This window comes from Apodemus sylvaticus, chromosome 11, assembly GCF_947179515.1.
Source record: "Apodemus sylvaticus chromosome 11, mApoSyl1.1, whole genome shotgun sequence".
NCBI classification, from domain to species: Eukaryota; Metazoa; Chordata; class Mammalia; order Rodentia; family Muridae; genus Apodemus; species Apodemus sylvaticus.
The window spans coordinates 67020608-67041074 of record NC_067482.1 but is presented as its reverse complement, the minus strand read 5'-3'; the positions used below and the strand labels follow the sequence as shown (position 1 = coordinate 67041074).

The 20467-nt window shown below is 42.3% G+C and overlaps 1 protein-coding gene across 1 annotated transcript in view; it reads left to right on the top strand.

The window, feature by feature from the left end:
* Cd38 (CD38 molecule) overlaps positions 1–17192 on the top strand; it is a 39973-nt gene extending 22781 nt beyond the window's left edge. Inside the window, exons 2-8 of the mRNA XM_052198518.1 lie at positions 6436–6565; positions 7705–7840; positions 10006–10091; positions 12608–12681; positions 14555–14647; positions 14950–15036; positions 16795–17192. Of these exons, the coding sequence (XP_052054478.1) occupies positions 6436–6565; positions 7705–7840; positions 10006–10091; positions 12608–12681; positions 14555–14647; positions 14950–15036; positions 16795–16858 (670 nt within the window). The 3' untranslated portion in view covers positions 16859–17192. The remainder of the gene's footprint in view (positions 1–6435; positions 6566–7704; positions 7841–10005; positions 10092–12607; positions 12682–14554; positions 14648–14949; positions 15037–16794) is intronic.
* Positions 17193–20467: the final 3275 nt, after the last annotated feature.

The following is a 20467-nucleotide window of genomic DNA, read 5'->3' as shown; positions in this document are numbered from 1 at the left end:
TTTATTTATTTACATTTCAAATGTTATCCCCCTTCCTGGTTTCCCCTTTGCAAACCACCTATCCCATCCCCTCCCACCTGCCTCTATGAGGGTGCTCACATACCCACCCACCCACTCCTGCCTCACTGCCCTAGCAATTCCCCTAAGCTGGGACATCAAGCTTTAACAGGACCAAGGGCCTCCCCTCCCAGTGATGCCCAACAGGGCCATCCTCTGCTACATATGCAGCTGGAACCCTGTGCCCTTCCATGTATATTCTTTGGTTGGTGGTTTAGTCCCTGGGAACTCTGGTCGATCTGTTTGGTTGATATTGTTGTTCTTCCTATTGGGTAGAAAACCCCTTCAGCTCCTTCAGTCCTTCCCCTAACTCCTCCATTGGGGTCCCCCAGCTCAGTCCAATGGTTGGTTGTGAGCATCCACATCTGTATTGGGAATGCTCTGGCAGAGCGTATCAAGAGACAACTATATCAGGCTCCTGTCAGCAAGCGTTTCTTGGCATCAGCAATAGTGTCTAGGTTTGGTGGCTGCGTATGGGATAGATTCCCCATGTGGGAAAGTCTCTGGGTGCCCTTTCCTTCAGTCTCTGCTCCACTCTTTGTCCCTGTATTTCCTTTAGACAGGGCAATTCTGGGCTAAAACTGTTGAGAAGGCCAGATGGCCCCATCCCTCAACCGGGGCCCAGGCCTCTTGATATGGCCTCTACTTGTCCTCTCTCCCCTTTGCTGGGTAGTTCAGCAAATGTCATCCCCAGTGGGTCCTGGAGCATCTTGCTTTCCTGGTGTCTTTCTGTTGGTTACCCCTAGTTCTCCATCTCACATTACTACACACCTCTGTTCAATTTCCTGACCCTCTAGAGGTACATCTCCCCCGTCTCCTCCCACACCTGATCCTGTCCCCCTCCTTTTTCCTCTCTTACTAAGTGTTTTTCAGATATGTGATTTAGCTGTTTCTAGGGACACCTTCAACCTCAAGAATTTTCTTATTTAAAGACCTTGTTTAGAAGATCCGCATGTCTTCTTTGCATCTTGCCGATCACCTACTTCTCCCACAAGGTGGCAGTCTCTACTTTAAATACAAGCTGCAGTGGCCTCAAGACTCAAGCTGGTCCCCGAACCTGCTTACTTTCTTTGAGCAGAGACAGCTTGACCTGGAGGATAAGCTGGTTGGAAAGTTCATAGCCTGTGTGTCTCTATCTCTCAAGAGCCAGATGTGTTGAAGGGGAAGGAAGGGGAAGGTTTAGGGTGTGGAAGCCTCCCACAGGAGTGGTACATTATAAAAGTAGAAATGCGGTTCTTGTGGGAGTGGTGACAGCGACGTACCCAGTGAAGGCCATCAATATAAAAGCTGGGTTTACAGACCCAGAAAGACATACATAGAATGTACTGACTTATAAATGGATGCATAGCTGTAAAGGATAATCATGCTATAATCCACAGCGACAGAAAGACTAAGTAACAAAGAGGGTTCAAGGCGTGTGATTCATGAATCTCCCCCCGGAAGGGGAAATAGAATAAATATTGAAGATGAACTGGAGATATGGTAGGCATGGGAACAGGATGAGGTTGGGGAGAAGATGAAGGGAGACAGTACTGGGAGAGACAACTGAAATGGGGGGGAGGAGCATTTTGGGGTTGAGATAGAGACCTAGTACAATGGAAACTCCCAGGAATCTACGAGAGTGACCCTAGCTATAACTTCTAGTGAGGGGGGTATATTAGAATCTGAACCAGCTATCTCCTATAACCAGGCAAGACTTCCAGTGGAGGGATTGGGACGCCAACCCAGCCTTCAACCTACGATTTGTCTTGCCTACAAGAGGTGCTGAGTAGAGGTAGCACAGAAATTGTGAGAATGGCCAACCAATGACTGGTCCAGCTTCAGACCTACGCTACGAGAGGAATCCCACGCCTGACACTGCCTGGAGGGCTGGGAACCATAGGCTGGATGGCCCAGAGACTTAGATAGAGCCAGCAAAAAAAATCGATAAATGATATTATGCTATACTTGTATGAAGGAGGAGAGAGGCTCCATCTAGTAGCTGATAGAAACAGATGCAGAGACTCACAACCAAGCATTAGGCAGAGCTCAGGGGATCCTGTAGAAGAGGGGGGAGGAAAGATTGTAAGAGTCCAAGGGGACAAGGAAACCCCCACCCAAAAAAAAAACCCCTAACAGAATCAACTAATCTGGGCTGGTAGTAGCTCACAGAGACTGAAGGAGTGATCAGGGAGCCTGCTTAGGTCTAACCTAGGTCCTCGGCATATACTTATGGTTATATAGCCTGATCTTCTTGTGGGACTCCTAACAGTGGGAGCAGGGCTTGTCTCTGACTTTTTTGCCTGCTTTGGGGGCCCTTTTCCTCCCACTAGGTCACTTCATCCAGTCTTAATTTGAGGGGACGTGCTTAGTCTTACTACAACTTGATATACCATGTTTGGTTGATATCCCTGGGAGGTCTGCCCTTTTTGGAAGGGAAATGGAGGAGGAATGGAAGCGGGGAGGTGGGAAGGCCTAGGAGAAGAGGAGGGAGGGGATGCAATATATGAGAGAAAATTTACTACTGCTACATCTACTACTACTAATAATAATAACTGGATTTAACAATTATATATATATATATATATATACATATATATATATATATGCTTCCCCTCAGCACAGACATTACATTTTTCTTCCCTGCTCATATTATTCCAGCATCCAGACATAACTGTTCAGTTCTAATCTTGAACATCTCCTGAGACTTAGAACCATGGGGTTTTTTTGTTTTGTTTTGTTTTGTTTTTGTGGTTTTTTGTTTTTGTTTTTCTAGAAGCAACTCTTATTTGAAACATAGGTGCATAGTTTGAATTTTCCTGTAGGGGGCAGCATTATCTAGCAAAGACAGCAGCATCTGGCCTGCAAGGCAGTTCTGGAGCTGGCTAATTGACCTTGGACAAGGTAAGCCGCTCAGAGCTCTCTTCTAAGTAGGAGACATGGAGTCCTCCTCACTGGCCAGTGTGAGCTTTTGAAGCAAGCACGAGTCGTTGGCATTGTGGGCAGTATTTGACTCACAGGAGTGTTGGGATGGTCGCGACTGTCTGGCCTTTCCTCTGTTGCTGCTTTCTGCCTTTGGCTACCTGGGATCAACCAACCCTGAATAACTCAGAGGAGAGGGAAGGCGTGAGAATTAGTGATTTGCGGTGGTGAGGACAGGATCGAGTGAAGCTCAAGTGTGTTGGCAGGAGCAGAGGAGTAGAAAAGAGGAGGTGTGGACTACCTTACTCTGGACCAAGACTGTAGGACTCCATTTTGGAAAGCAAATTAAAAATCTGCCCTCAGACTAAGATTCTTCTTCACCAGAAAAATCTTTGTTTCAGCAAGTCTAGAGGCTGACAGAGGCTTTTTGTGAAACTTCTGCCTAGCATACACACACATGAAGGCATCACAACTGTCATGGGTCTTTGTACTCTTCTGTGCCCCAATATTATTCATTAATGTCTAGACCAGAGGTTCCAATTGTGGTCTCAGTCCCTTTGGGTGCGGTCCCTAGGACTCCTTCCTTGCCCCATATTTCACATCCTTGGGCTTCAGGATGAGGGATATACAGCAAGGACAGAAATGCCTTATTGTTGGAGCATCCTGGACATGTAAGACTTATGGCATCCCCCTCCCCGAAAATATGCAACAAAGGAATGAAACAACCTATGTGCCCATTGATTGATGACTAGACAAAGTGATAGTGTTATACAGTGGAATATTGTTCAGCCTTCAAACGGGAGGAAATATAATACATAGTATGTGGGGTTTGAGTGGGAATGCCCCCATAGGGTTAAATATTTGAATTTTTGGTTCCCAGTTGACCTGTTTAGGAATGACTGGGAAGTGTGGCTTTATTGAGGGCGTGTCCCTGGAAGTGGGCTTTAATGTTTCAGAAGCTCATGTCAGACTCCTCTTCCCCCTCCCCTTGATATCTGTGGCCAGAGTTAACACCAAAGGTCAGGGGTATCACTGGCTTGAGCCATGTCGATGTCCAAGCACTATACAATGCTGACTTTGCCCCTTACCTGGGCATCATGGGAAAGCTGACTCTGGTGGTGTGGATGTTGAAGAGCTGGCCCCAATTGAAGAGCCGATGCCATGTCCCTCACCAGTTGCAGCATTCAGGAGAGCAGCCCCACACCTCATCCCCTGGTCCTGGTGATGAGGGCAAGAGTGAGCGGCCAGAGGGTGCATGAGCAGGAGAACTGGACCTAGCCCTTGCTTGGTCAAGGTAGGAGGATTGGTCCCAGTAGTGTAGGCATGGGAGAGCTGGTGAGTTGACCAACTCAACTTCCACCTAGGCCCAGATCCAGGGCTCTGAGTTGACCTGCTGGAACATCCACCCCATCTGTGAACTGCTGGAACAAATGAAGAGGCCAGTCCTGCAGATCCAGAGCTGTGGGATCTCCATGACACCACAGGGCAACAACAGGATAACTGAGAGCGGTCCCAGGGAGGATCCAGTATTGGTGGTGTGACAGAGCTAGAGGCTTTAAGAAAGCCCAATCAATGACTTATTGCAATGAACATTTGCAAGAAAAGATGTGTGGACAAAAGAGTATACTGTGGGATATACCATGACACATCGCAACTTCTGCAGCAAGATTTTTTTTTATATCATTTGAAATCATTTTATCTTTTTTTGGGGGGGGGTTGCAGGGAGATGTGTGGGTGTGGAGTGCATGGTGTGAAATTCACAGAGGACAAATAATTTTTTTTAATTTAAAAAACAGTATTTATAACGTATATAAGATGTTTTTGTTATTCTTTGCAAATTACCAAGTCTTACAACTAGAATCAACTCTTCCAAGTCATGTTCAAGAGTACTACTGTGGTCTCCTCTCCTAAACAGACAACCCTCCTCCAGTTAGTTTCTTGAATCTTTATTATTTCCTGAACTGGAATGTAAGACCTAAGAGAAGCATAATAAATAATTTGTGAAGGATGTGAGTTTCAGCACTTAAATAAGAGTTCGCTGATGAAAACATCTGGCGTGTGGTAGGTTCTCAGTGCAAGATAACTTCTCTTTCCCACCAGGCTCTTTTCAAACTGGAAGATGTTCTCTCCTTCTTCCGTCTTCTTCTGTCTCAAGTCCTGAAGATGCTCCAAAGGGGAAAGTAGAGGAGGTTTTTATGATGGCTGGGATTTAGAACAGAGAATTCTTGAGAGGGCCACTGCATTAATTACCGGGATTAAAACATAAACCCTAAAAGCCAAGGAGCTGCCAAATGTCTATTTTCTCAATTGCCTGTGATGGTACCCTATAAATTTTGATTGACACTAAAGTACATGATGTCATAACTTTTTCTTTTTATGTATGTAAAAGGTATGGAAAGAGAGGGCACTAATGGTTTCCTGGCCTAGTTTTCAAAGGCAGGTGCTGATGAACTTAACCTACTCTGCCTAGACTTTGGAAAGAAACTCCATTGACCCTTTCACATTTTCATTTGTATCCACTGATTCTTAACCAGAACCAGGGTCAGAACTTCCTGGGGTTGGGGGTTGGTGGAAGGCTATGACTGCAGACTGATGATGCAGTGACCCTACTTACTTAAAGTTTTAATCAACACAGAGTAACTGGACATATTTATGAGCACAATGTAGCATTTCAGTCTATGTACATACTGTATAATGATCAAAGTGATAGGCAGTTCTATCGCCTTGGGCGTTCATGACTTCTGTGTGTTGGGAAAATCTGGTTCTCTCTGCTAGCTATTTTGAAACATTGCCCTTACTAAGGGCACTAAGAAACCTTAAGTGATTTTATACAAGGTCTTAGTATGAGACAGAAAACACTGGTTGTCTTCATATTTTCTATCTAATGTTATTAGATGCTTGGGTCATTTTAATCTCACTGAGCCTCAGCCTCAGGTAATTTCTATCTCACAGGAATGTTGTACACAGCTGATAGGATGGTGTCAAGAACTTACTGCCCCTGAGTATATGATTCTAGACAAAGAGTATTTCTTGTTGCTATGTTCCAAAACTATTTTAAAGACTTTTTAAATGTCTATATCTTTTTCCTTTTCTTTTTAGCTTATGTGCATTGGTGTTTTGCCTGCATGTCTCTGTGTAAGTGTGTCGTATTCCCTGGAATTGGAGTCATAGACTGTTGTGAGCTGCCATGTGGGTGCTGGGAATAGAACCTGGGTCCTCTGGAAGAGCAACTAGTGCTTTTAACTGTTGAGCTATTTCTTCAGTTCCTAAGATTTATTTTTATTTTATATTTATTTTATATGTAGAGCTGCTTTGTCTGTATATATGTTCATGCACCATGTATGTGCAGTGACTGTGGAAGCCAGATGAAGGTGTCAGCTCTGGAAACTAAACATGCAGTTGGGAGCCACCATGAGCTATCTCTCCAGACTCTTCAAAAAATTTTTAAAAATCTGTTTTCGGTCTTTCATCTTATAGAGATCAGGACTGCAAGAAGATACTGAGTACATTCAAAAGAGCATTTGTTTCCAAGAATCCTTGCAACATCACAAGAGAAGACTATGCACCACTTACTAAACTGGTCACTCAGACCATACCATGTAACAAGGTAATGAGGGCAAGTTATTCTTTTCAAAATTGGGAATAAAAGCCAAAGGGAAGACTTCCCAGGACCAACATTAGGATCCAGAGAGGAGACCTTGGCATTAGGCATCATTTGATATGGCTGGTGGGGTCATATTGGTAGTGGTGGGACTTTGGAGAACTGATGTACTATCATAGTTTGGGACATCTGGGGAAGGCAGCTAAGAGAGAGATGGAGACACAGAGGAAAGACAGAATCTAATGTCCGTTCCATTCCACACAAACAAAAGTGGCCCAGACATTTATAATTATGGACCCTTTCCCCTGGCTTCTTATAATGATGGGGTGGGGGGGACAGCAACACAAGGCGAAGTTCCATTAGAAAAGCCATTTTCTTTCTTACATCTTCTTAGCTCTTCAGAGCCATCATATGGAGGAGCATAGCAGGTATTGGGGTATGTGGGGCAGCTCAGGCTTGTGGAGTTTAGATGAAAAGAAGTTGCCTAAGGATAAGAGGCTTTAAAGTGACCAGCTGAAATGTAAACAGAAGGGGACTTGGAGTCAGAGGAACCCAGTGTTCAGGTCTTTGAGTATACTGGGAAAGGTCTACCACCAGGTACAACTCTTACCAAGCCTGTGTTCAAAACAAAATTTCACATGTCTGAGACTAAGTGAAGCCCCCAAACCCATTCACAGTTATCCGTTCTCATCCTGTGGTTAGTGAGCTGGAGATTTCTGTGGCTGTTCCCTCAGGAATATCAGTACAGTGCTCTGAACAGAGGAGGTCTGTGGTAGACAATAACAAAACTGGCTTTATCTTAGTGCTTGTCATTTACTCTGATGGCTTCTATTTTATTTTTATTTATAAAAGGTGTGTTTGTGTGTGTTTGTGTGTGGTGCATGTGTTGTGTATGTTGTGTGTGTGTATGTATGTATGTACGTATGTATGTATGTACGTACGTATGTATGTATGTACATACATATGTATGTACGTATGTATGTATGTATGTATGTATGTATGTATGTATGTATGTATATATTGTAGTGCTGGGGATGGAACCCAGAGCCTCGTGTGCATTATCATTCAAATCTACTGCTGACCCACATCTCTAGCCCTTAGATTTATTTTTGGACCTACTAAGTTGTGGTTTTGTTTTTTCTCAGACTCTCTTTTGGAGCAAATCCAAACACCTGGCCCATCAGTATACTTCGATCCAGGGGAAGATGTTCACCCTGGAGGACACGCTGCTGGGCTACATTGCTGATGATCTCAGGTGGTGTGGAGATCCCAGTACTTCCGGTAAGGATCTGAACCGCCTGGGATGGCTCAGAGTGAATGTGAATGTGAATGGAGCTTTGAGCTGGACAAGGGAACTTGAAAGCTCAGTAGGCATATACTCTAATGCTCAGTGACCTTAGTGACAAGTTGGCCTCTAATAAAACAAAACACATCTCTGTCCTCTTGAAATATCAGCTTTGGGGGTTAGGGTTGATCTCTGAGGGATAGGTACACATGCAGAGGAAACATCACCATAAGAGGGGAAGCAAGAGAGAGTGAAAAAAGCCAGAGTCATGTGTTAGTCTTTTTTGTGATTGCCAACCCAGTCCCATTTCCCAGTCTCCCAAGAAAGTCTGTAATCCATCCATGGGGTAAATTCCCTCATGAACCCAAATCGGTTTAGCGGCCCCTTCAACAAAACACATTGCAACAGGGCATTAAGCTTAGTGAGAGCATTGGTGAGGCACACTGTATCAAGCCACAGTGCTACTTTATAAGGCTGTTGAGGTAAGACATCCCCAAACCCAGTTTCTCCCTCACTTTCCCTCTCTACCTCCTTCCAGTTCTTACCTTTTCCTGTCTCTTCCACTTTCCTCCTCCCTTCTGTCCTCCCTCTCCACATCCTCTTCCTCTTTCTCACTTTTGTCAAGAAATCTCTTCCTTAACCTTTATATATGTGTGTGTGTGTGTGTGTGTATATATATATATATATATATATATATATATATATATATATATATATATACATTATGTATTCTTGAATATAACTCCAATATTAAGTTTTTGAAATTATATATATTTAATATAATATATGATATATTGAAGTTGAAATTATATATTTAATATAAATATATACTTAATTGATATTCACATATATGTATAGTGTAATGCTTGGATATGAATAGACATACTGAACTGATTGTGATATGTGAGCTATTTAACATGGACAGCTTTGAGTACCATCTTAAGGTGATCTCGTTCTTTCCCCTTCATTGACAATGATGATCTATTTGCCTAGAAAGCCATCTCTGCGTCTCCCCTCACACTGCCTTCTAGCACACTAACACCCTCTCCTTCCTGCTGGGAATGCTATAAGGTTTTATTGGTCATTCTTTACCCTCCTAGGTCAGTTTCCATCTGATACCATTGAGGTTTTCATAGAGTGATGATTATGTCGATCTCCCTCTAAAACCTAACAATCTCTCTTTTGACCCTAGGCTAATGGTCTAAAGACCTGACCTCTGTGTTTCAGATGCCTCCCCTTCTCATTCCCTTCTCCATGCCCTTTTCTGAACAAAGTTCATGTGCTCTTTGCCTCTGCACATACCATCTGCATAAGGTGCCTTCTCTTTAGAGTCTGTCTGAAGACAAAGATTCTTCTTCAAAGCAAATTTCAACCTGAATTTTTTTTTTCTGGTAATAGGGTACAACCAAAGTTAATCTGTCTCTGATTATTTGACTTCACTACATCACATGTCCTATGAGGCAGGGCTCCTACCTGATTCAACCCTCTATCTCCAAAACCTAACCTTCAGTAAATGTTTATATACATATATACATATATACATATATACATATATACATATATACATATATACATATATATATACATATATACATATATATATATATATATATAAAGGCAGATAATCTTGAGAAAAGTGTCATAGAAACCATATATCAACTCTCTATACTTTGCATCACACTAAGGACTTAATCTGTTTTGGTCGGGTTGGCTATAGGAAGCCTGAGACCACCTGAGCCCCCAAATTTATGGAGGTTAAGAAGGAAACTCTCCATAAGAGAGAATTGCCAGGAATCAGAGGACCATCTGGGCAAAGTGTTTCTTCCCGAAAAGGCCTGGCCTTCTCCCTAAGTGTTTCTGGACTCCAGGGGAGTGACAGGGGCCAGTGTCTTTAGGGTGCACTTTTGTTGCCATTTCCCAGAACGGTGAGTCAAAACCCATCACAGTGTTCCTGTCTGGGATCTGGACGGGGAGGTAAGGAGTTGGAAGGAATTCAGGGGACACTTAGTTAAATTGGGTTGAGCTGTGTACATTCTCCAGCCTCTGTCTTGGCACAGATGCTGTTGGAAAGCGCTCCCACTGGGATTGGACAGCCAAGAACGAAGCCCAAAGGTACATTTCCTTTTCCGCTTAACTATTTTCTATAAACAATGTGTTTTAGATATGAACTATGACTCTTGCCCACATTGGAGTGAAAACTGTCCCAACAACCCTATTTCTGTGTTCTGGAAAGTGATTTCCCAAAAGGTAAGTCCCAAATAGTTAAATTTGAGAGTTTTGACTGAAGATACTGTCTAATCCACGATGGGTTGACTTTTGGACCTTTTGGGGGATACAGATCATTTTAGGTGTGAAAGTATAAAAGGTAAACTTGTCAGAAGATTTTCCCACAAAACTTCAGAACACTCAGGAAAGCTTTGGAAGCTCAGGGGAAGAATCTCTATACCCAATGAGAGGATAACACTCACTGGCCACGTCTACCAGGATGCTAGGCTTGGCTTGGTCTTCGGACCCAGGTATTGATTTGATTTCTGGAACAGTCTTAATAATCTGCTTTTGTAGACCACTTGATATGTGTCTAACTCTTTGCAGGAGCTAAGAACTCTATCCTCACAACAACCATATGAAACACCATCAATATCATGGCTTCTTTTAAAAATACTTTTTAAAATTTACTTACCATTATTTTATGTGCACTTGTGTTTTGCCTGCATGTATGTCTATGTGAGAGTGTCATATCTTGGAGTTACAACCATATGTGAGCTGCCATATGGGTACTAGGATTTGAACCCTGGTCCTCTGTAAGATCTCTCAGTGTCCTTAACTGCTAAATCATCTTTCTAACCCCCAAACCCAATTTATTTAGACATTCTGACCACAATTTTCTCATTTCATCTTCATCAAATGGAAATCAACATATACCTATTTTAGATAATTATTGCTGCATTCAAATAAGTAGTGGAGCCAATCCACCCAACAAATGTTTGTTGAATACTTACTGCATGCTTTGAAAAGCCACTGTGTATTTTTGTTTGCTTGCTTTTACAGAGAATGTTTTCCACTTATGTTATCACTTTGGGATATGTGTTACAGCCACATCATTTCTGAAACCTTCTACAGCAGTTCATATTTTATATAAACTAAATGCTTCCTTGTATCTCCATCTCAACCTTTGGTACTAAGACTCCAGTGGTGAGGGTGATTGAAAGCACCCTGGCTTCTGAGACACTGTGTGCCTTGTTCTAGGATCTCTTGGAAGAAGACAAACTAGTCCCTCTTTTTGACAATAAGGATGGTTCTTCTTATAGGTTTGAATCCCCAAATCACCTTGTTGCTAAGTTGTGTGACCTTGAGGCCAATGGAGCCAATGTGTACTTTGTGTCAGAGGACTCATGAGAATTCTCATTTGTAGGGTCCAGGACTCTACTGAGTCAATGCTTAATGATTAATCACAATCATAAGGATTAGGACTGGACTTCATAATTCAGCTTCGAATATATCCATAGTCTAGAAGTCACCTGCAGAATAAAGTCCAGGTTTCTGGACTTTAATAAAATACATGGCCATCAATGAACTGATTATTCAATACACACTGCAATTTCCCCCACAAACTACTGTTCTTCTAAACCAGGGGCCCCTTCCAGTCATAGCTTCACCAGTGAAGTCCCATCTACTCTTTGGGACATGGGTTCTGTCCCCTGTATGGCACTTTCTTGTTCTTTCCTAGTCTCTACAGAGTATCTTCCTTTTTCCTGCCAGCCTTTTCATCCCTGGAATTTTACTGAGTAAAACCTACCCTGTGCCATGCAGAAGGTATAAAGTACTGAAGGTTCTAGAAGCACACGGGAATCCAAGTTCTTTGTTCTCACAAAGCTCTTCATACTGATGGCGAAAGCTGTTCAACCCACCATTACAATGAAATATCATTAGGTAATATACACAGATGTGGTGGACGGAGACCCAAATCCCAGAGGTCTGTCTCCAACGGAAGCTGGACAGTACTCTGTTCACATGGTGACCTCCAGTGCTTAGCAGACCTCCCAGCTGAAAGTTGGTTGCATGAAGAAATAAAACTCCTTGCTCAATCATGTTCATTTGTTCAAGCACCCGCCCTCCAGCCCCCACCCCCAACCCCCTTGCACGCCCTTTGTGACTTTTTAGAACTTCAGGATCACTGCCTCTTACCTGGGCTTCCCTTTCTACAATGTTCCATCTCCCTAAGCCCCAAACTGTCCACCTTGCTTCTGCTACATAAGATGTAGCATCTACAGTACATGACAGCAAGCAAGTGCTTTCATTCATGCAGATTACCATGGCTGCAGCAAGAACTCATGCAAAGTGAATTCTCCCGATGGCTTAGACTGTTGGATAGATTCACCGTTCTTGTACTAGAACCACGGAGGCTATTCTCTCTCCCTCTCTGGTTAGTACTAAGTACTCTTTGGATGGAATTTCTGGAGAATAATGATGAACTTTTTCCTACGCCTCCTCCTCCTCTTTCTCCTCCTCCATCTCCTCCTCCTCTGCCACCTTTTCCTCTACCACCAGTACCTCCTCCTCCTCTTCCTCTTCTTCTTGTTTTTGGTTTTGGCTTTTGAAAGGGTTTCTTTGTATAGTTTTGAATGTCATTAACCTCACTTTGTAGGCCAGGGCTGACATCAAATTAGCAGAGATCCATCCACCTGCCTTTGCCTCCCAAGTGCTGGGATCAAAGGTACACGTCAACACCCGGCCCGGCCTGGCTGATCGACTTCTTTTTTAAGTTTGCAGAGGATGCCTGTGGTGTGGTCCAAGTGATGCTCAATGGGTCCCTCACTGAGCCATTTTACAAAAACAGGTACTTGTTTTTGTTTCTTTGTGCAAGGATTAGATTATCACAGTTACCATAGTCTCCTATCAGACATGGCATTTCTAGAAAGGATGTGCTTTCCGTGTTTCACATTGTAGGACCTCCTTTTGGGGAGACCCCCACTCCATTCTCAGGATAACATACACCCAAGGAAACACGAGAGACCGACTTGATGCAAATGCATGAGGTAGTTTATTATCAGAGCTCTGGATCGACACGTATCTCACACAAGAGACAGTGGAGTCGACCCTGAGGCTCGAAAGTTAGGGGTTTATATAGGAAAAGTAAGGGGGTTTTGGCACGGTTACACATGATTTGCTGATTCAAACATTGGCGGGGGACTCTGGTGCGCAGGGTGGGTTTTTTTGGCATACGTGCAGATCGGGCCATCAGCAATGTAGGAGGGCAGTTTATTTTTGTTAGCAGGAAGGTCACTTTAAACTGCATCCAAGGGCAGGAGACAGGAGACTCCAGTCCAGATAGTGTATGACCCATAGGAGTTTTCCCAGGCATGCCCCTTATCTTTCCAGTCTGTTTGTGGAATGGCTCAACCACAACCTTGCTTCAAGCTTGTCCAGTGTGCCCTGGCTCTAGTTTGCTTGCTGCCTCAACTATAGATTCTGAAAACTCCCTTCAACATCAGTGCTGAAGAGCTGAGCTTTTAACAGGATAAAGCTTCTGTATTCTCTTCTTTCTGGGTCAATGTTTGGTCTGGTTCATCTAAGATCCTCCAAGGTTCCTAAAGGCCATTGCAGGTTTCCAGGCATTATCCTTGACTTTTTGAGGCCTCACATAATTTTATCAGCTTTCTTCCCCCTGCATTTTCATCCAGACTGTCTACCCTGCCTCTCCCCTTCTCCCTGTTAGCATCCTCACCATTCAGGAGTAATGGCTCTCTTCTGTGAAGAGCAGGAATCCTACATCAGTAGTAGAGGTATCATTGAAACATCAGAAACCATGCTGGGCTCTGACCTTCTTCCTCTTCTGGCAGTGTTGTCAGCAAAGCCCTATAGTGATTTAATGCTAAGGACACCAGAGGTCATACTATATGTAACCTTGGACAGGCATCTAGCCTCTGTGAGTCCCTGTATACATAAGTGATAGGTTGAAGATGCTATAGAGATAAACTGAGATAAAGTGTGAACCATGCTGTGCTCTATGCCTATTGAAAACTCCCCAATACGAATACGAATTAGCTTTTTTTTTTTTTCATTTAATACTCAGGACTGAGTCGGCCCATACTCAAGCCTTCCGTCTCTGGCTTCCTTTTTGTCTTGGTCATTTCATGACCATGATCTTGCTCTCTAATCATTCTCTGATAAGAATGCTTCTGAGAATGAGAACACATATTAATTTTCTCTGTGTACTGTAGATATCCTCAATTAATCATTCCTTTATTCTGTTTTAGTATTTAATATTACAAAGCCACATTAATATGGCTTCTTCGGACCCTCTTTTTCTGTAGGATTTGGGTGAAAGTGCTAGTGTTCAAAAATCTTATCTGATATTGAGACCCAAGTCCTTGCCTCAGGAGGGGTAGCTGACCACACTTGCAAGGAAGATTCTAGAAGGATGTTGTTGAATAGAGATTCTCTATTTCTAACTAGCTCTCTGGTAATGCTACTCTTTGACCAGCAAGTGTTTTTAATTTTATTTTTTTTAATGTATCAGTCAGCATTGGCGTATAGTTAAAATGCTTATCTTGAAAATCTAGTCACCAAGAGTCATGTTGAATGAGGATCAGTGGGAAGCAAGGTAGGATCTGGTCAATGGTGTCCAGCAGGCTGGATTGTAACAGGAGGTATGGATGCCCTACACGTTGATTTGAGGTCAGTAATGTTCTTTATCTCTTCTGGTTTAGCACCTTTGGAAGTGTGGAAGTCTTTAATCTGGACCCAAATAAGGTTCATAAACTACAGGCTTGGGTGATGCATGACCTCGAAGGGGCTTCCAGGTATGTTGCTGCTTTGTAGCGGAGTGATAGCCTGTGAATCAGCCTGCAGAAGGAATCCGAGGTCACAGGAGCACATTGGGAAGAGCCTGGCTTAGCAAATAAATGGAGCTGACACACTCAGCCCTTGTTAATAGTCTCTAAATTCTGTCTCCACAAAGGACAGAGACTGCTTCCACACCTTTGGTCCTGATGACCATCCCCAGAGGTGGATGTCTGCCTCACCTCTACTCAGTGCTGCTTCAAGAGTCAGTAGGGCACTCAGAGTATGAAAAATCTTACTGTTTGAATTTTGTCTTCGCTAGTAACTCATGTTCGAGCTCCTCCCTAAATGAGCTGAAGGTGATTGTGCAGAAAAGGAATATGACATTTGCCTGCCAGGATAACTACAGGTAATTGATTTCTTGGGAACTAAACAGCTGTGTGCCCTGAGAGAGCTTTGGGCATCCTCTCAGGCCTTGGTGTGCTTTCACTGGTGTGACTGACACCAGTCAGATGGTCTCTGCCCTGCCACCAAACCTAGCTTGTTTCCCTAGCTAATGGTTTAAATCTGGTTCCATGCCCTCCATCTCCTTCCTCCTTGTCTGCTAGCCGGCTTGCCTCAGAAGCTGACCGAGCATCAGAGTACGCATTTCTTTCCTGCCTTCCTGCTGTATTTCAGGGAAACAGAGAGATGTTTTGCCAAGGCCTTTTGCCCAAGTTTTAAAATCCTAAGACTGGCTATAAATTTGCATGTGAAATATCCTTGGTTAGATTCAGATGTAAGTACCTAATATTTGGCAAGTTTCCACATGGCAGTCTAACAAGATTTATCTTTTCTAGATTAAAAGCAAAACTGATGTAAACAAATTCTTAAAGAAAATTTACCATTAACCTATAGGCAGGTATATTGTCTTTAAAGTCACCTTTAACTTTAAAATGTCAGGACTCCCTCATAGTTTTTAACTATGTTGTGGCCAGTGATACAGGCAGGGACATTTCCCTCTATAGGGAAGCACTTTTGGAACTTTTCCTATAAGGAATAGCTTCCACTGAGACTAAAGGAGAGAGAAAAGGCTTCCTGGCATATGTACAAGCTGAAGAGATGGGGCATTTTTTAATCTCTTCATGGCATTTACCACATCTCAAAGACAGACTTAAAAAAGATGGATGACCTAAATTTCCCACCAATCAGCTGTCTGTTCTTTGGAAACTTCCAAACAAGCAAACAAACAAAAACAAAATCCCTGTCAACATGCTGAAGTTAAATCCAAAAGCAGAAGAAACGATCAACTATAAGAGAAACTCTCTAGGCAGCTGACTAGGCTAAGTCACTCAAAGTGATTTTGCATGAAAAAGAAGCACAGGAAGTCTAGGAGAAGGTTGAAGAACATAGACCCTGTAGTTTTGTTTGCTCACGTTTATGAAAATGGCAGTCTTTTTGATTTATGAGTTAGATACTTATCTAGAGCTTGCTTTGTGTAGAGGGAGCATGGTCCTCTCAACCTCTTGAGTAGCGTCCCAACCTCTTGAGAAAGGTCCCTGAGTTCTTTGCTGTCAAATGCTTTCACCCAGAAGTCACCAGGAAGCTTCTGATCTGAGAAAAGAATCCTTGGGAAGGAACTGTGTGGTCCCAGTGGCCATCTCTGCTGTCTTCTGGTCATCAGCTGTCTATGCTTGTGACATATTTGAGGCAGCGGTTTGTTTTGACCTCCACATACTACGGCTGTACACCCTCCTTGGTAGTTATTTCTATGGTCTTACAAGTGAACAGCAACTAACTTGGGACATGCTTTCAAGTCATTTACTCCTTCCTGGATTAGGCCTTTCTTGCTGTTGTCTCTAAGCTCAGACGTGTGGATGAGTTCAGGGTTAATTAATCTTTGGTTGCCACGGAGGGTCCTCTTTCATTGATAAGTTGGACCATAGTTACAGCATCTGGTCTCTTTCCTCTTAAATTTTTTTGTCTTATTGATTGATTGATTGATTGATATACTTATTTATATATTTACTATATGTGAATGTATGTGCACATGTGTGCACATACCATAGCTTTCATGTGGTCAAACTCTCAGGTTTGGCATGGCATGGCAGTGAGCACCTTCACCCCATGACCCATCTTGCCAGTCCTCATCCCGCCCATGACTTCCTTTCTTGCTTCTCTCCCACAGGCCTGCCAGGTTTCTTCAGTGTGTAAAGAATCCTGAGCATTCATCCTGTAGACTTAATATGTGAAGGATTTGGATCTTAGGTTGCCGTAGCATGGATTGAGATGGAGGGGCTCAGAAGCAACACTGGTGGAAAGCTGAGCTGTCAGGGAGAGGCCTCTACTACAATGTGAACACCAGACATGGAAGAACTTCCCAATACATTATGACAAAACGACAAGATCAACTTAGTGCTTACTGTGTACTACCTATCTTGAAGAGAAATTACTCCATAAACCAGAGTTAAACTTCTATATTGTTATTTCAGTCTAACTTTCTCATGTGATGATTTTATATTTATATATTGTTAGCATCCTTTTTTAACTCTCTTTTAATTCTCTCTCTCTCTCTCTCTCTCTCTCCCTCCCTCTCTCTCTCTCTCTCTCTCTCTCTCTCTCTGAGAATCAAAACTGAGAACTTTCACACATGGTGGATAAGCCTATGTACCACTAAGCTAAATCGTAACATCATTTTTATTGAAAAATGTCCAATCAAACTTCCCACTGGACAAAGAAAATCAAATGTCAAGTTTATCAAAATGAATGACCTTAATTTTTATGTTATTTTATTCTTCCCACACATATTCACATGGTAAACCTGAGATCATAGGGTCATTATAGGGAAGGTGCTCTGTGGGAACGACCCACATGCCCTGTGCTTTAATCCAAAATGGTCCTTACATATCCAAAATGGATAACATTGAACATTATTTTCCCTTTAAAAAAAAAAAAACAGGAGAAAATGAGTTTAGAGAGATAATTGATTTTCCTAGAGTCACATTCTTAGGATCATAGTTACATCTGGAATTGAATCAGTTCTGTCAAAGTCCACAACATATGATAGTTTTTTTTCTTTTCTGAGCTTTTATTGCCAACGTGATAATAGCCTGTGTTTTCATCCAGCAAATGGTATTGTATTAAATTGGATATAATAGAATCTGAAATGTGATCTTTATGGGAGACCTCAAAATTAATTACTTGCACCCTCTTTCTCTTCTGCCTCATTCTTGGTGCCTTTTATAGGTAGTTAGGGGTTAACATATATCTGTTGCTGATATTAGCAATTTATGTTTTTCTCTCCTCCTTTCTTAGATCAGTCTTGCTAGGAATCACTAATTCTGTTATTTTGTTGTTGTTGTTGTTGCTGCTGTTGTCCTTTTCAAAGCTCCAATCTTTAGTTTTCCTCATTTATTTATTTAATCGAGCTTTTGCCTTTATTTTTAGAAACAGAAATTTCTCCTAGCTATTTGAAATGTCTTCGTTCAGCTTTTTGAGGCAAATGCTTAGACCACTGTTTTCTACACATGTATTTTAGGACTCTAGGTTTCCCCCTGAGCCCTGTTTTCGCTCTAACACTGAATTTCTGTATGCCTTTACTGGTTAGTTAATGTGATGGGTTATATATGCTCTGCCCAGGGAGTGGCAGGATTAGAAGGTGTGGCCTTGTTGGAGTAGGTGTGTCACTGTGGGCATGGCCTTAAGACCCTCACTATAGCTGTCTGGAAGCTAGCATTCCACTAGCAGCCTTCAGATGAAGATATAAAACTCTCAGCAATGCCTGCACCATGCCTGCCTGGATGCTGCCATGTTCCCACCTTGATGATAATGGACTGAACCTCTGAACCTGTAAGACAGTCCCAATTAAATGTTGTTCTTTTTGCCTTGGTCTTGGTATCTCCTCACAGCAGTAAAACTAAAAAACAGTAAAACTAAAAGTAAAGATATGAAGGTAGAAGGTATCTAACAAGTGACAGCTGAGTATGTTCTGTAGCCTTTTTTATAAATTTCTATTGTTATTAGACTAATAAAATTTATTTTAAAATATACAACTCAGTATTGACATTTTTAAGTCATCAAAATAATTTATAATGGTTAAATGCCTCATTTACATGATATCTTCTGAAGCTAAAAGTAATATACACTCAACCAGTTTTTTTTTAAATCTATTTGAAACGAAGCACCTAAAGAAATATTCAACATCCTTAGTCATCAGGGAAATGCAAATCAAAACAACCCTGAAATTCCCAAGATACAATTCACAGACCAAACGAAGCTCAAGAAGAATGAAGACCAAAGTGTGGAAACTTTGGCCCTTCTTAGAAAGGGGAACAAAAGACCATGGGAAGAGATACATAGACAAAGTGTGGAGCAGAGACTAAAGGAAAGGCCATCCAGAGACTGCCCCACCTGAGGATCCACCCCATATACTGTCACCAAACCCAGACATTATTAAGCATGTCAACAAATGCTTGCTGACAGGAGCCTGATATGGCTGTCTCCTGAGAGGCTCTACCAGTACCTGACAAATACAGAGGTGGGTGCTCCCAGCCAACCATTGGACTGAGCACAAGGTCTCCAATGGAGGAGCTAGAGAAAGAACCCAAGGAGCTGAAGGAGCTTGCAGCCCCATAGGAGGAACAATGTTATGAACTAACCAGTACCCCCACAGCTCCCAGGGACTGAACTATCAACTAAAGAGTACACATGGAGGGACCCATGGCTCCAGCTGCATATGTGGCAGAGAAAGGCCTTGTTGGATATCAAAGGGAGGAGAGACCCTTGGCTCTGAGAAGGCTGGATGCCCCAGTATAGGGGAATGCCAGGACAGGGAAGCAGGAGTGGGTGGGTTAGTGAGCAGGGGGAATGGGAGATGGGGTAGGGTGTTTTCGGAAGGGAAACCAGCAAAGGGGATAACATTTGAAATGTAAATAAAGAAAATATCTAATAAAAAATCTATTTGGAACATTAAACATGATAGAAGTCGAAAAAAATCTCTTCTAAAATCCTTTATGAAAGGAAATTGTGACAAGTTCCTGATTAGACAAAAACTGTTCCATTTCCAAGGAAGAATAGGCAGTGTAACTGTGGCTTCATAGAATGAAGAACTGAGTAGTGTTCCTTCTGTTTCCATTTTGTGGAAGTCTGAAGAATATTGGTATTATCTCTTCTTTGAAGACCTGGTCAAATTCTGCACTAAACCCATCTGGTCCTGGGCTTTTGTGGTTGGGAGACTTTTAATGACTGCTTCTATTTCTTTAGGGGTTAGGGGACTCTTTAGATGGTTTATCTGATCTTGATTTAACTTAGGTATTTGGTATCTGTCTAGAAAATGGTCCATTTTATCCAGATTTTTTTAGTTTTGTTGAATATAGGCTTTTGTAGTAGGACTTGATGATTTTTTTTTGAATTTTCTCCGTTTCTGTTATATCTCTCTTCATTTCTGATTTTGTTAATTTGGATACTGGCTCTGTGCCCTCTGATTAGTCTGGCTAAGGATTCATCTATCTTGTTGGTTTTCTCAAAGAACCAGCTCCCGGTTTGTTGATTCTTTGTATAGTTCTCTTTGTTTCTACTTGGTTGATTTCAGCCCTGAGTTTGATTATTTCTTTCCATCTCTTCCTCTTGGGTATATTTGCTTCTTTTTGTTCTAGAGCTTTCAGGTGTGCTGTTAAGCTGCTAGTGTATGCTCTATCCAGCTTTTTGTTGGAGGCACTCAGGGCTGAGTTTTCCTCTTACCAGTGCTTTCATTGTGTCCCATAAATTTGGGTATGTTCTGCCTTCATTTTCATTAAATTCTAAAAAAATCTTTAATTTCTTTCTTTCTTCCTTGACCAAGTTATCATTGTATAAGTAGGGTG